The 17,228-nt window shown below is 32.7% G+C and overlaps 1 protein-coding gene across 1 annotated transcript; it reads right to left on the bottom strand.

The window, feature by feature from the left end:
• Positions 1-659: 659 nt before the first annotated feature.
• LOC114372595 (protein BLISTER-like) lies at positions 660-15,626 on the bottom strand. The gene is made up of 13 exons (XM_028330245.1): positions 15,147-15,626; positions 11,890-12,610; positions 11,226-11,752; positions 9,060-9,179; positions 8,196-8,261; positions 7,182-7,292; positions 6,306-6,382; positions 5,215-5,282; positions 3,945-4,049; positions 3,163-3,338; positions 2,911-2,979; positions 1,610-1,765; positions 660-1,289 (listed from the first exon to the last, which is right to left on the bottom strand). Exons 1-13 carry the CDS (start codon positions 15,222-15,224, stop codon positions 1,209-1,211), a joined length of 2,355 nt encoding a protein of 784 aa, XP_028186046.1. The 5' UTR covers positions 15,225-15,626; the 3' UTR covers positions 660-1,208.
• Between the last annotated feature and the right edge of the window lie 1,602 nt (positions 15,627-17,228).

The raw sequence follows: 17,228 nt of genomic DNA, 5'->3' as shown, positions 1-17,228 counted from the left end.
TGATGGAGATGGCAAAAGGTTCCGTGTACGTAGAGATTTGCTTCCAATGACTTATTTCAAAAATAGTTTGCTTTTTATAATTTGTTTGTCTCTTAAGTATAGTTGAACATGTTTGTCTTCTTAGTATACTTCTATTTTTAAAAACATTGCTAATATTCAAAGAAAATAGAAGAAAAAAATATTAAGCATTAGTAGATTTTAAATGAAAAATTAATCTTTAGATTATATATTGTTTTGTTCATTTTCGAAAAAATACCTTTATTAGAAGAGAAAAATTACCACAAAATATGTTAGTTAACCATTTGCTGTGGGTGAACAAATTTTATTTGAATTGAATCGAATATTCTCGGGCACTCAAGCTCATTCTGTCATCTCACTGATACATAACATATTAGCATTTCGTGAATTGGAAAGACTACAGAGAATCAAATCAAAATGTTATACATAAGCTTCAATATCTATATAGGATTTAGGTTTGTCTGCCTCAGTTGTGGTTTATTATTTAGGTTAATTGGATATCAGGAACCTTCCGTTAAGAATCATCGGAACTGAGTGCCTAACTGTTAACTTAATTTTGTTTGACATTTTTAATCTTTGTTAAAGTAACTGGTAAGTGTTGTTTTCACTATATACTAAGCAAATATAATGTTCACAAGTCATTTGAAGCTGAAGCACTTAAAAATAGATACTCCAATTATATATCAATATAATCATCTTCTGCACTTCCCTCTAGCAATATACATTCAACAAATGTTCTCACATCTCATACTTATCTCTAACAACTGATCTCTGACTCTCCCACTATGCTTCTTGGTACAGTCTCTTTCATAGTCAACTATTATCCCACAAAATTTGGAATTAAATCAAAGAGATAAAACCGAAGAACAGATTTTATTGCCATCTTCCAAAATAATTGCAGCCTGATTCACCGATCAATGAGCAGCAGCTCAGAAGAGAAAGCCATTTCTTTTCAAGAATTTGTTGTATAATTCACTCAAAATTTACAGATTACGACCTCCAGTGTGTTGAGGAGGTTACAAGAACAAAAAGCAACTCAGTAGACTTTTGTCGACATGTTACTCGTGGATCTGGGATTGAAATGTTCTGATTCTTGACCTTAGTGGCATACTGGGGAACAGCTTCATGATCCTTCCTAACAGTTGAGTAAGACTTTGGTGACAACAAATACAAGTCTAATGTAAATCCAATCAAAGAAGTTTGCTGGTTCTCCGTCTTGAAGGTCCACCAGGAAAGAGCTTCATAATCCATCCCAACACCCTTTCCACAACCTGGTACCAGAAAAAGAGATATAAAATCCTTTTTTTTCACTTTCAAGTTTTCTAATCCTTATAATCTGAACAATCATTACTACTTCACAGGTTTTCATAACAGACAAACTACTTCCACCCTAACAATATATTCTAGGTCTAATGTTTTTCAAGATACTTGCACTCCTCAAGTAGTGAAGCTTTCAATTACAAAATAGTAGGCTGGGATTGATCATCAAGACTTTAAAACACCATGAGGGTGTATAAATGATGTGTACTAGACATGCAAGACAACAACAAGTTCACGTAACCAAACTAAAGTAAAACTGATCATAGGTTACCTCATCACCCTCATCTGCATATGAGGTGTTCTCATACATAGCACGAGAATCTGGTTGCTTTGCAGAAATATTTTCATTGACCATGCTTTGAGCAGTCAAAAGCTCTAATCTTTGTGTCTGGACCTCAAGCTTTCGGGACAACTCCATGTTGATTTCCTTGATTCAGAAAAAGAAACAGCATATATTACATGGTTAGACTAAGATACAATCAGAATGCCAAAACATACCAGAATGTGACAAACTTATTTTCTAAAATTTAACTGAATTTTGAGAGGCAGCATGCCCCCCACATACTTATTGGCAATATTTTTTTCCCAATAATTTACAGTATTTTAGATAAAAAAGACAAAGGAAAGATCCTAAAGACTCACGGACTTGGATATGAGATAGATACAGGGTGTAAAATGCAAAACACAAATATGTAGTTCATACAAATAATTAGATCAAGTTTAGAAAGATATGTACAAAACCCAACCCCACTGATACAATAAGGCTACTTACTATAACGGGAAAAATTAAGGATATAACGAAAAAGCAAAAGAAGAAATAAATAAATTACGAAACAACAAAATTAAGAAACCATTAAATATTTAGTCCTTAAAAAGAATTTGTTGGTTTTGGTTCTCACAAATTTTTTAATATGGTTCCTATAACCACAACCACTTAATAGTGATGTATCATGCATTGAGTTATACCACATCTCCAACTATTTTGGCATGGCATGTGACATGGTAACATTATATCGAGTAGTTGTTAAGTAATGACAACTGGCAAGGATTGTTTTAAAAAAGTTTAAAATTTGCAAGGACCAAATGTCCAAAACCAACAAAAAATTGAAGAACCAAAATTAAATGAAGTAATATAGAGGAATTAAATACATATTTTACCCATTAACAAATGTTGGAAATAATAGTATTTAGTATTCAGGAAGTCGCATTCCACCCATTTATTATTAGCCCAGGTAATCATAACCATTCTGAAACCTATAATCATAAGTATTATTTTTAACTAAAATGTAGGTCTTGTTGATTTAACTATATAGGACAAAACAAGTTCTAATATTTTAGACAACATTGTTTCTTTCTAAAGGCAAATTTTAAGAAACCTTTTTCAAAGAAAAAATAATTCTCAAAACGGAAAAAATTTGACATCATGGCAAAAATAGATGTAACACTGCATTTTTTTTTCAAAGTGCTCTTTCTATGGTCGTATAAACAATAGCAAGTTATGCCTAAAACTATAGAGTAGAGAATCAGAAAGCAAATGCTCCTTGACTCATAATTGCATTCTAATTGAATTACCTTCATCCTAGAACACTCAGATGATTCAGATGTCAAGGCTTTTATCAATTCTTCTTTCTCCAATGCCAGCTACACATAAAAAAGGTAGACAGGTGAATATGAGGGCTTGTTTGACAACAATGAACAATTTCACACTACTCTAATAAAACATGGAAGCAGGATGGGTGACAAAAGAAATTTTCCAAATAACTAATAAGCAACAAGAGATGGGGTATGTATTACCCACTGAATTATCAACAGACCAAATCCTACCTCAGAAATAAGTGCATTAATGTTCTCAATCATTCTCATCTGATCGTGAGGAATATTCACAGGAGAAACTCCAAAAGATGAGTGTCTAGTTTCAGTAACTGAGGACAAACTAGAGGCCTCAGCAGCATTATCATTGATTTCTGGGTTGGAAGAGTTAGAAGCAGGATCTTCGCTTGCTGCATTACATATAGATATATGAATATAACTAGATACTAAACCAGTAAAATACTAAAAGTAATAGCAACTAGTTTAATCACGTATCATTTGCCAGTCATGAGAGAATCAAAATCCTTGAATGAAGAGAACAACATATGATCCAAAAAATTTATTTACATCATGTGACCTAAACCAACTAAGGAAAAATACCACCAAATTTATATTGGTTATAAAGATTTCAGAAAGAATACAAGTTTGTATATGCTGAAAAGATATGATACCAGATGTTGGTTATTTACACAAGACATTCTTGCAATAATAAATATGAAAGAATATAATAAAATAAAATGAACCTAAGCTAGGCATCGCATAACTACTTCATAGACTTGTCATTTTCTTTCTTTTCTTTTTCTGTTTTAAGCATATTTTGTTAGTGGACACTCAATAGAAGCATTTCATTCTCTTATTCCCATTTAGAATAAAGGAATAAAAAGAAAAAGGCTTGACTTGCAAGATTAATATGCAAACTTGCTCAATTGAAACCAAATACACAGCATATATAAATTGAAAAACCATGAAGAATACCAGAGCAGACAAAGTAATAGAGCTAATTGAGGCAAACAAACCTAAATCCTCCGTAGATGTAGAAACATCCCTTTTACTTGTTTGATTCTCAATAGACTTTCCAATTCCTGAAGCCTTTCGCAGCTTAGAAAGCAACATCTTCTTTTCTGTATCAGTGCAATGGCAAAGAAAAAACATTGATTTCTGAGTTCATACGATTTTACTCAATTCAAACAAAATTTGCTTGCAATTTTGAAAGATTAGCCAAAATTTGTTTCATATTTATTGGTCATGAAGAACAGTTAACTACGATTTTTTAGCATATCTCCAATATTTCACTTCATAAGGAAAATAAAAAGTAAAAGAGAACAAAATGATTTAATTATATGATATCCACTGATAAAAAGAAATGGACCAACAAAGAAATCCACTTAACTCTATATATCCATAAAATAGTGAAACAGTCAAAACTCATAAATATCAAATTGATTATGCAGTATGTATAATGATAGTTTTCCACAAACCAGAAAAAACAATAAATGCAAAAAAATCATTAACAATTTAAGTGCTGAAAATATCATAGCAGACAAACATTTACACTTTCATGCAAAAGATAATATAAACGTTTACATTTTCATGCAAAAGATAATACTTTTGTTTCAAAAAAAACTATTAGATAAAACAAAAGAGTGCATATAGAGTTGTGGATATCAGACTTGACAATAACAAAAAGTTAAAACAAAGTTACTATGCACAAACAGACTTTTTAGTACAATAAAGTATCAACCACCAAAGTAAGCCTGACAATATTAATGTGTCCCTGAACATGTAACATTTGTCTCAATAATATAAAACTTGAGGACTAGAAGCAGAGTACTCGAAATTCGTATTTGGAAAATCAATATATATATATATATATATATATATATATATATATATATATAGAGAGAGAGAGAGAGAGAGAGAGAGAAGCATCATATAGGATTATTCCTGTAAGCACTTTTACAAACTAGAGCATTTTAAATCAGGAATAAATTTGAGATGACAAGAAACAGGATGGAAGAAAACTAACAATCCAAAAACACTTTATTTTCTATTTCTTATTCCGATTGCTAGTTAATATCCCCTTTTTTTATACAACAACAACAAAGCCTTACCCCTTTTTAACTTCTATAAGCTTCAAATAAGTATAGGCACCAACCTTACCGCCTCAATAAACATTGGCTAATCAGCAGGCCAATACCCAATAATAAGTAAAAGTTGCAACTCCGAATGAAACATTAAAATCTATGTGAATCAAAATGCAGAAAGAAAATAAAGTAGTCTGATTACCCTCTTGAAGAGCCTCGATGGTTGACTGCAAATCATGGCGGTCTTTGTCTAGGCTAGACATTTTCTTTCTGCAATATTTATTATGAAAAGTTATTTTGATATACCCCAGAATAAAATATATTAAAATTCCCGAGAACCATCAAAGAAGGGAGATGAAGAGCTGACAGAAGATCAAATTCCGTCAGAATTGAGGCAAAATTTTATTTAAATTAAAAAAATGCAGTTTTTTTAACCAGATTGTTAGAATATCAATCCCAAAGTAATTGCAAAGGTTCAGAAAAAGTAATAGAATACAAGCTGTCATGTCTGGCTGCCCAACTAAACATTGGATTAGGGTGATTCTGCCCAAAAAAAAAGTGAAAGGTAATTTCAAGTGTTAATGTCCCAATCATCAAAATATATGTGGTGAATATTCCCAAACATAGAGCTCATTGTTTCAAAAATAGTTTTATGAAATTCTCTCCATACAACAAGAAATTTTAATATTTTATTGGGAAAAGTAAGCAGGTAAGAACTTCAAGGAAAAGAAATCTTCATACAAGAAAGAAACGCATGGGAGGGAAAAAAGGCAGGACCAATTATTTTCAAAGTTAGTTCTGAAATAAATTCCACTTAAGCAACTCTGCTCAACACCAATTAACCAACCATGCATGAAAGGTAGGGTATGAAGAAGCTTCTTAGAGGCTAGGGCAGACACCAAAGGATAAGGGATGGCATCACTTGTTTTTTCTTTTCATTTTTTGGCTCAAACATCATCACAGCTCTTCAACTCTTCACCAAGACCTCAAATTTATTTCATTTTCCCCCCTAATTCTATGCTTTCAACTCTGTTCAACGATTTCAAATATTCTGAGATAAGACAAATTACCATCAAATTTAGATATTAGCAACCAGAGTTTCATTCAAGAAAAAAAGTACATTAACACAAAAACTTTCAATTGCAAGTCCACCTGCAAGATTAAATAGAAGGCCAGGCTTTTGAACATAGATACCCTTCAAATAAATTCAGGCAGAAACGATGGTTGAATATTCAACAAATCACATTCTTGCAATCTATAGTTCATTTGAAGCATATTTAAAACCTCAAATACCTGTATGAAGAAATTTCTTCTTTTGCATTTTCCAACTGCTTCTCAAGCTTTAGTTCACTGGATCTTAGTCTCAGTGCCTGTCATGTTTGTTGAACACAACGACAAATTAAAGCTATAATGTAATATATTTCCCAAATCTATATGCAAAATCTACCTAAATGAGTTCAAGCTTGGAATACTAACATTTGCAGCCCTGTGTTTATGTGGGATGGACATCCCATAATTCTGTACATGTCAAAATATGCATATGAAAATATTTTTTTAAACAAGTAAACCTTTCAGGGCTTTATTAATAAATCAAATACCAATTCTCCTAAAAGATTTCACTTTTTTGGTGGAGGCTCTATTCTCTAACATTCATATATAGAACATGAGTTCATGACACATAAACAAGATCCAACCACTAATATAAAATTGTATTCAAAGAATAATACTAATGAAAGTAATACATATAAGAGCAGAACAGATGTAGATAGCAAAACACTAAAATAATCTTCAAAATTATTGTGAGATATAACTTTTAAAGTTTAATTATAATATATATATATATATATATATATATATATATATAGAGAGAGAGAGAGAGAGAGAGAGAGAGAGAGGGGATGGATCAAGTTACTCCAAGAGTAACTTTAAGAGAGCTAATGGTGACTTTAAAAGAGTAACTCCGTTTTGAATTAAACTAATATGTCAATTAATTTCAGATGATTTAGAGTAGTTGATTAAATGTCAAAAAATGACTCAACGTGATGAAGAGAAAAAACATTCAACTTAAGTTTCAGTTACCAACTTGATTTCAGATAAAAAATGGGAAAAATTATATTTTATCCTCAAAAATACAAATGGCAAAACATACCAAGAAAATTCAGTCAGTACCTTCTCCTCTAAACCAATTACTTCAGATGCCAATAACTTAGCACGCTCATCAGCTGCATTACATTCTAGTTGTGCATTTGTATATTCACTCTTGATAGCCTCAAGCTCAACCTGTTCATATGAAACCAGTCTATTTTCAACCAAAGACAATCAACAATAAATGTGGTAGAAGTTTAACTTCTACCACACACGGCTTAATGCACTAAAAACTCTAGTTCAAAAACAGGACCATGACAATCTTAGATGTCTGGAAGAACACACTGAGAAAAAATCATTGATATGGGAACCCGATATCAACATTTTCCGGATAATGGAACAACACAAAAGAAAAAGACTATGGAAGACAACTCCCATTGTGGAAAGATTGTATAAAAGGATCTTGATGATCACGAACAAATTTTGTTGTTTTAGCACCTTTCTTAAAAAGTGTGGTCAGCCAAATGATCCTCTCAGTAGCACACCATTTCAAGAAACCAAGGATATCAATTGAAATTGATGGGCTTTAAAAGAGTGAAAACAGTTATTGTGTGTACTAAAATATATTATAAATATTCCAGACAAAAATGATACAAAGTGTCATCCAATTAATCCAACCATAAACTTTATATAATACTAAAGAAACGGGATAGGAATCACAATGAGCTCAATAAGAAGCCCAATTCAACAAGCTCTGTGGGCATTGCTTAATTTGATGCCTGATAATCTTTGCATCAAGTTTTATGAGGCTTATTCTTTTATTTAGTCAAGCTTAAAACCACCAATATTCAGCTCAAAAGATTGTGCCAGCTCGATTGATATATATAATATTTTTGAATTTTTAACATAATAACTTTACAAAATTGTAATAATAATTAAATCTATATAAATATTTTCAATATATGATTTAGTGATATAAATGGAAGCAAGTATGCAAATGAACTTGCAAAGCTAGACTATGCCTGAGTGTATAATGGAATACAAGAAAGCCAAAATAATTATGCTATTAGATAGGGATTAGATAGGGTTGATACAAACCAGTCGGGCTTTGATATCTTCGTGTAAATTTTCCATGTCTGATTTTAATTGGTTGACGACACTTCTCTATAAAAACATAGAAACAAAAAATTGTGACTACATACAACTATTTTACCACTAAAGTTAACATGAAGCACCAATTTAAATTCAGAATCTGGTTTTAAGTAATGCCAAGATAACAAAGATCAAAGTACTAACACAATTAACAAACTAACCCATGACTAAGAAAAAGTACACCCGCATTGCAAGACATTTCCACTATTTCTGTAACCTACCACTAATTAAGTTCCTTTTATACACCCACAATCACACAGACCAATATGTTCAAATGTTAGATCTCATATCAAAGGAGTACAATACAAGTAACCCAAAAGCCACTAACTTCAATAGTCATAGCAATAACAATGACTGCTCCTATTATTGAAAACCTATTGTTATTCGTAGTTAATTATTAAATAGCTCAACATGAAATATCATAATATGCCCAATAGATAAACATATTATGTTCTGTAACACCAAAGCATGTTTTATAATTATAATTATAATAACTAATAAAGTTGTTTCAAAGGGAAAATAGATAACAAAACAATGTGGTAAAAATTAACAACTGCAACAGTATCAAAGTTGATTATTCTTCATAGTTAATTATTAAATAGCTCAACATGAAATATCATAATATGCCCAATAGATAAACATATTATGTTCTGTAACACCAAAGCATGTTTTATAATTATAATTATAATAACTAATAAAGTTGTTTCAAAGGGAAAATAGATAACAAAACAATGTGGTAAAAATTAACATCTGCAACAGTATCAAAGTTGATTATTCTTCAAAGTGATATACTGTAATCAATTAGCAAACCTGTTGATTATAATTATCAGTCAGAGTTGAATTTTCAGTAGCTAGTGACTCTGCTAACGTTCGAGAAGCCTCAAGAGCACGTTGCAAAGAAAACTTTTCTTTTGTTAGATCTTCAATATGCTGCAGAGCAAAAAGAGGAGAAAAATGTAAACCATAACATACTTATTTTTCACAATTCATAAATAATAAAGGCATGGAAAAACTAAGATGTGTATAACATAAAGTGCTTTCGCATAAGAATCATTTCAATACAACCTAAAAATATTACAATTTCATTTTTAACACATTAGAAACTTGTGTAAGTTGAGAGACATACTGTTAGGCCTCTTATAAGTAAATATTATAAGAGGAGAGCCAAGACTTAAGATTTATTAATAGGACTGAATTGTTTCAGTTGTTGTTTATGGTAGTTATTTCAAGCAGTTGTTATTTTAATTAGGTGTGTGTGTTTTTAGGACCATACGTAACTGCCTTACGCAGTTATTGCAGAATAAATTATGTGTGTGTTTTTAGGACCATACGTATTTGCCTTAAGCAGTTATTGCAGAATAAATTCTAGAGTAACAGCAGGGGGGGTTAGGCAGTTTTTGAGTGGGTTTTCAGGAAGGGAGAGACCAGGCTCTCGAACATCTTGGGGGAAACCTGTGTATTAACTAGTCTACTCAGTTTCCTGTGTAATTTGTAATTTCTGTTATGTCTCTTTGAATAAAATTCAGTCCTTATTCCCTTACCAGTTGGTATCTATCACATACAAAAGACCCGCCGAGCAAACAAAACGAGGGACAAAAATATAAACCATTAAAACATACTTATTTTTCGCAATTAACATATAAAAAAGGCATGGAAAAGATGCGTACAACATGAGTGCTTTCTCATAAGAATCATTTCAATACCAACTAAAAATATTAAAATTTCATTTTAACGCATTAGAATTAGAAACTTTTGCAAATTGAGAGTCATACAAAAGACCTGCCAAGCAAACACAGGCAAAGCTTAATGTATGACTACAAAAGTTTTCCAAGAGAAGAAAGGATAGACTGAAAAAGTACAAAAGAAAAGAAACAATATATTCATTTTCTGCCAATGTTTATACAACCAATGTATATCATTTTCATTGTAGTAAGTACACCACGGCACTGATAAATAAATATTTTTGACTCCCACAAACCAGAGAAAGAATCTCAATTGACATATCAAAGAACAACACCCCCCACCCTCCTTAAATAGTGAGATCACATCCCTTGTGCATAACTGATAGAACACCAATTGACAAAGTAATAGTAAAATATAATATTGAACACTGGAATCACACACATACAGCAATACATTTGCTGTCCCAGAGACCAAAGTCTCGTATCACACACAACACAAGACAGCAATATTTTCTGTCCAAGAGACAAAAGTCTCCTACAGAAAGTATTCTCTGTCAACAAAAAGCAAATAACTTCACACTGCCTAATTACACAACCTACTATCAGATATATACTCCTAATACTTAACTACCAACAGTTATTTTCCACAAATAGCTGCCATCCTGCAGTTTCTAATATAAAACTATTTTCTAAAGCAGTTATTTTTTACACATAACTGCTATCCTGCAGTTTCTAATACAGAAATGTTCTCTAATAGATTCGCTATTAAAGAACAACTTATTTACCATCACATATACTCCTAATAATTAACTACCCCCAATCCATAAATGGAACTAACTTTGATCTTAGTTCCCATAAATGACATACTAATTACTAATATTCTGCTGCTAACATGGATGAGCCAATATGATGAACAGTTTATATTCACATTCCATTGGTTTAAACTAGACAAGCATAAACATTACACTCATGTAAGGACGTATCTTAGTTCTAACCTATTGACATTCCTTTCACAACTTAAGCACAAAATCATCAATAGATTTCACCAATTCCAATTAAAAATTAGGTACATTTTAGCTCATATTTGGCATATCATAGATATCCCCAGCAACCAAATACTCTTACAGCTACAAACAATTCTGTATCTAATAAATCAAGCACAAAACTCAACCATCAAAACCAATTCATTTTTTTATACTGATTCATCAAAAACACATACACAAAGTAAGGCACTATAACATCATATAACAGGCATCAAGAAAGTAATGTCATGACCATAACTAGCAGAAATCACCTGTTCTAAAGCAGTGAAGTCTTCATTTTGTGAAGATGAGTAATAATCGTGCTTCTTCTCCATGCCATTTTCCCTAGTGCTTGTTATCAGAGCACCTTGATTGTCATTATCAACAACTGAAGGGGTTGTTAACGGCTCAAGTGAACTATGAACATTTGCAGTTGTAAAATTGGAGAAAAGTGGCATAATTTTAGTCTCTTCAGACGGCTTATGGAAATAAGCAGATCCTGATATATCATTGCTGCTTGATTCTAAATAATTGGACATCAAGGAATCTTGCTCCGATTGATGAAATGGAGACCCCAAAGAAGGTCTGGTGACATTAAGAGAATCGAGAAAAGATGGACGTGACCTCCGAGAACTAGATTCCGTTGGCAATGAATGTATTGGTGTATGATTAGAAGAATTTCTTGCTTCATAACCTGTGGAATCATATTTTGGCATAGTTGCACCATGAAGACTAGGCAAATTATTATCAGAGCTAGTAACAGTCTCTCTAAACTTGGAACTGAAAGAATCACTGAAACCTGCAATACAACATATATTATGCACAACTCCATCAGCAAAGAGCACTCTATGCAATTGTTGGGTTATGGTAAAACAAGAAACAAATTACAAAAACTTGAAACTACAGAAGCAAAGAAAAGAAGAAAAGCAATGTTACCTCCAGAAAGCAAACTATGTGAGTAGCCACTATCAAAAGTGCTAGAATTCGTTGGCTTGATTTGCAGTGGAGTATCAACAGAGTTCTGAGGGGTGATTTTTGAAGGAAAATACGAAGAGAAATTATCAGTAACTGCATAATCCTTCAAAGAACTGTTACTCTTGTTTGATTGGTTGTCATTCACCCCATGAAGACTAGATGTCGCATGATTATCAAACTCTTGACTTTCTTGCGAGCATAGAGGAACGCTTTGGTGGTTTGTTGTCACATATGGAATCCCATCAACACCAACAGCATGAATTCCATATATATCATTCACCTTATTTCTCTCATTGTTTTGACTAAAATCAGCAGATGCGGTAACAGAAGAAGCATTATATCTCTTACCTTCATCAATATTGGAATGTGCTTCCCCCAGACTTGTAGATGACATATTAAGATCATTTCTTGTAAGAAACGTACTACCAGCCAAAGACCCTTGATTACTACTTTGGCTAAACAAATTCAGGTTCTTATCATTCCTCATCCCCAAAGTTGAAGTGTCAGTAACAGATCCCCCGACAGCATCAGACGTGGTAACTCCATCTGACTCATTAACACGTACATTTTCAACTTCAGAAGATTGTTTTTTATTCAAGCTATCATCAGAATTGTGAACTTGGCCAGAGGAAGCAGCCTTCTTGGTCCGCTCTGCAGCTTTCTTTTTACGAAACTCCTCCAGCTGCAAGACCCAAAAAAGTATTTAAGATTGACAGAAAAAAGGCACAAGAGAAAACGGCATTTTAAAAGTAGTACAACTACTAACTACAAAGTGGCACAACACAAAATAAATTAGATATAATACAAAATAAATTAATAATGCAATAAGTAGTCAAATTGCATAGCAAATATAAGAAATCCATTAGATATAAAAACCATTCATGTGTGCCTTCACATTGAGCTTAGGCTTTTGGTATAGTTCTTGACATGGTATCAAAGCCTCTATGGCCATGCAGTCTACAGTTTGTTTCTTGTTACCCCGACCTGATTCTTCTCATTAAAATTTCAACATGAGTTAAGGTAGACATATGAATTGCCCACACACTTCAAGCCCAAAGGGTTATTGCTCAATGGAGGGTGTCAGATATATATATATATATAAAGAACACATTCATGTGTATTCACCCAATAAGAGATAGTTGGTCCTTGACATAGAAGCTGGATCATGCAGAACCATCACAATGACAGTGATACACCAATATAGATCCTCTAACTAAAAATTAGAATTAAGAAACACCATTTTTTTCAAATAGAGTCCATAAACTCTCAATGTAGTTAACTGATAATTCAAGGAGATTAATAGAAGTGATGAACATTTTTATAACCAAGAGATTTAAAATATTCAGAAACTTGGGGTCTAATTAATGACATTATGACACAACAAAATTTACATTTACATAAGGTTACCAATCTAAACACAACAGTGAAAGAATGTAAAACAAAACATAGACCCCTATGTGAACAGACAGAGACCAAAGGATGATGTTCCAGAGTTCCACAGTAGGTGGGTAGACCCCTATGTGAACTGACAGAGACCAAAGGATGATGTTCCAGAGTTCCACAGTAGGTGGGTTGGCTGGAAACTCCATTGGAGTGCCATCATGCCATGGGTTGGCCAGAAATGAAACTAGGAGCTCTAGATCAGATGTCTTGCATCAAAGAGAAAAGATACCTGCATCATTTAGCTTTCAAATGGACAGAGAGTGGGGAAATAGGGTAAGATGAAATGAAAAAGGGCAAAATCCCAAGATTTCCCCCTTACTCAACACCAAACATTGCCATTCAAGGGACAAATAGAAAGGAGTTTCATCTATGAGCCAATAGTGGTCGCAATGGTTGCAATAAGCAGCCATGATTCAAACACTCCAGGAACAACATAAAAATGCAACGAGACAGGGTTCAATGGATCGGCCCATACCCACAACACCACTATAGTGGTGCTATAGCACGCAATTGAATACTCTGGATGAAAAGCCACTTTTCAAGGAAACAATGTTCAATATACAACATTACTATTCAGTAAATGGCGTCCCTGGTTGTTTGACACATTAATAAGTTTATTACTATCCATGGTATATTTTTGTAAATTTATCACTCACCGAATGGGAATAGTAAATTTATTATATGCTTGAATTATTTAGGTGTTACTGAATCTTATTTTAAAGAACATGTTTTCATTATCGGTTTAGTAAGTAGGAAAAGGAAACAGTAATTTTCCGCTTTTCCTAGGTATAGGATTCGAATCTTCATTCTAGTAGGATAGGCTAGAAAAGATCTTCAAACAGATGAAAAGCCTCTTTTTCAAGAGCAAAACAATGATCCGTATTACAATAATACAATACAATATTACTATCCGGTGAACTGCTTCCTTGGTTGTACCATGCAATCAAACCAAAGATGTGATGCCAAACAACATGATGGGCAAACGAACAGACCAGCTAGAAAATATTGGGTAGTCAAGTGCCAAATAAAGGCAAGGCAAGAAAATACATAAGTGTGGCTGAGATGAAAGCCATAACAGATTAATAAACTTTAAAAAAAAAAAAAAAAGATAACAAAATACCCAAAAGGGGGAAAAAGTTACTCTCCAAGATTTTTCATTTTTCTCTTACTCATCAATCAAAACACAACTAAATCCCTAAAAGTTTACTCCTCTGAAATTTCCCCATTGTTATCTCCAAATCCAAAACAAAAGGTAGCAGCCATAAAAGAAAACTATAATCTTTATAACCACACAAGCGAATCATAATTCAAGTAGCAACTAGATGGTTTAGCTCCCCTCTTGCATATACTTGAGAGCAGGACCCCCCCCCCCCCCACCCCCACCACTATAAGTCCCAGGCCTTCAACTGTCACAAAAGACTGACATGCAATGTGTAATTGAAGGTCGCAAAAATTTCTCTTCCTTTCAGCTCCCCTCCAATCATTTTCACTATTTCCTCCCATTTACTATCCCAAACACAATCAGCAAAACAATCCAAGAGCTCCAAACTGTTCATATGATCAAATAAATAAATAAATTCCATCCATGTCCAACCACAAAAATTAAACTATAATCCAAACCAAACAACCCACATTACTCTCACATGCACAAATGCACAACATTATAACATAAAAAACGCAGCATTTAGCAAATCAACAACACCTTTCCCAATCTTCAACAAGTTGATAATCAGAACAATACTCAATAATAAACCAAATCAAATCAAAATCCATACCCGGCGCTTGCCAGCTTCAAGATGCTCTTGCTTCCGCGACGACGCGGTGGAGTTTGGCAGCACCTGAGCCGACGCCATTAGAGAACCACGAAAAAACGATTCAGAACGAAAAAATATCCACAAATTCAAAACTTCAACGCGCAAATTGCCATCACCGTCGCAATGAACCCGAATCCAGCAACCCCAAACCCTAAAATCACAAGGAATTCCACAGATCACAGAATTTGGTAACGAAAACAGTGCAAAAAAACAATAAGATTCGAATTGATGAAAACGGGAAAAGTTTTTGAAAAATTGAGAATTGAAACGTTGAGAAGAAGAAATTGTGTGCGGTGGGTTGGGATTCAGACAGAGGGTGTCCGATCTGATCGGAAAGAGAGAGATTTGATTCTCTCTCTTCGTTTTGGTTTTGGGGTTTTCTTATTATTTGGCTTTTTATTTTTATGTTTTTTTTTTGGCTCTCGTTTGGAACGTTTTTTTGATTTGAGATGGATTCTGGTGAGGGAAGGTTTTGAACTAATTTGGGTGCGTCGATTGAAATGACGAAAAAGGACATCTTGATGCAAACATACTTCAATGGCATTTTAAGATAAATAGACAAAATCATTTTAAAAAGGTGATGTGATAATAAATTGATCTTAAAAATAAAAATTATAAATTTAATTTTTGAATGTTCAAAAAATATAACAAATTAGTTCTAGTTAAATTTGTGAGATTAATTTGATAATAAGTTGTATTTTTTTTAGGATCAATTTGACGATAAATTATATTTTTTTAGGACTAATTTGACATTAAATTGTAAACTTTAGGGATCATTTTATCATTAAATTGTCTATTGGACTAATTTATCATACTTTTTGCATATTTAAAGATAAAATTTATCAACGGCTCACACTTTCAAGGACAAAATTGATTGTTTAGCTAACATTTTTGTCACTTAAAAGCATTTCTAATGCTTTGTGGGTTTGATTTTAGGCTAAATATCATTTTTGATTCATTATATTCTAATGTTGTTTCATTATGGTACATTAAGTTTTATTTTGGTCCCTTTAAAAAAAATTATTTTGGTCATTCATGTTTTTGAAAATTTTATTTTAGTACTTTTTTTGTTTTTTGCTAATGACGTTTAACTCTATCAGTATTTTAAATTTTAAAATAATTAATACATAACAACGGTTAAAAATCGTTAGGGATGTTTCATGGGTTGGGTTAAATTGGGTTTGACTAAACCCATTACCCAACTCAATCAAAATTTAATGGGTTGAGTTTGTGTTATTTTTGTGTGTACCTGGTCCAACTCAAACCAATCATAAATGATTTGGATCAGGTTGAGGTAATTGGTTTGGAATATTTTAAAATTATTTTATATTTTGTAAAAATTAATTTTTTTTAGAATATTAATTTGTTTTTTTTCTAAAGTTTTATGAGTATATAATGATTAAAAACACTCAAGGGTGGTTTCATTAAATAATTTAATTAACTACATCAGCTAAAAATTAATATATTTTATATTTAATAATTAATTTATATATAATAATAAATTTAATTATATGATATGGGTTAGATTAGGTTATGTTGGGGTAAAAAACAAGATTTATTACCCAACCTGTATATATTCGGGTTTAATTGGATTTGGTCGAATTTAACCCAAACACCTGAAAGATTCAACCGAATATAATTGGGTTGGGTTAGCTCACGGGTTGACTTGGACCCATGAACACCCCTAAAAATTGTCACTATTTTTATTTTATTTTTTAAAATATGAAAAACCAAAAAAATAATCATCTCCTCTAAGTCTATATTTGAGTTTTGCTTCACCCTCTTTCAAATTTTAGTTTCACATAAGTTTAAGTTCACACGCATTGGTTATGGTTGGTGCACAAGGATGGTGGTTGTGGCTTACAATGCGGAGGTCGATCGTGGCATGGGTTGCTCGACCCAGCTAGACCACAATCCTGGATCGCACTGCATTGATGGACTAGGGGAGGATGTGCATGCAAATCTAGGTTTTGGGGTGGCAAAGTGCGATAATGTTTAGAGAGAAATGAGATGACGATTGTTAAGGAAAATATCACAAGAAGA

This window comes from Glycine soja, chromosome 10 (assembly GCF_004193775.1).
Source record: "Glycine soja cultivar W05 chromosome 10, ASM419377v2, whole genome shotgun sequence".
NCBI classification, from domain to species: domain Eukaryota; kingdom Viridiplantae; phylum Streptophyta; class Magnoliopsida; order Fabales; family Fabaceae; genus Glycine; species Glycine soja.
The sequence above is the reverse complement of the archived record's forward strand: the minus strand, read 5'-3'. Positions and strand labels throughout refer to the sequence as shown.

Excerpts from the sequence above, each read along its gene's own strand:
- LOC114372595 (XM_028330245.1), bottom strand. The coding sequence starts at position 15,224 with ATGGCGTCGGCTCAGGTGCTGCCAAACTCCACCGCGTCGTCGCGGAAG. Across the intron at positions 9,180-11,225 it reads ACTTCACTGCTTTAGAACAG|CATATTGAAGATCTAACAAA; the intron begins GTGATTTCTGCT and ends TTTGCTCTGCAG. Across the intron at positions 1,766-2,910 it reads CTGAGTGTTCTAGGATGAAG|GAAATCAACATGGAGTTGTC; the intron begins GTAATTCAATTA and ends TTCTGAATCAAG.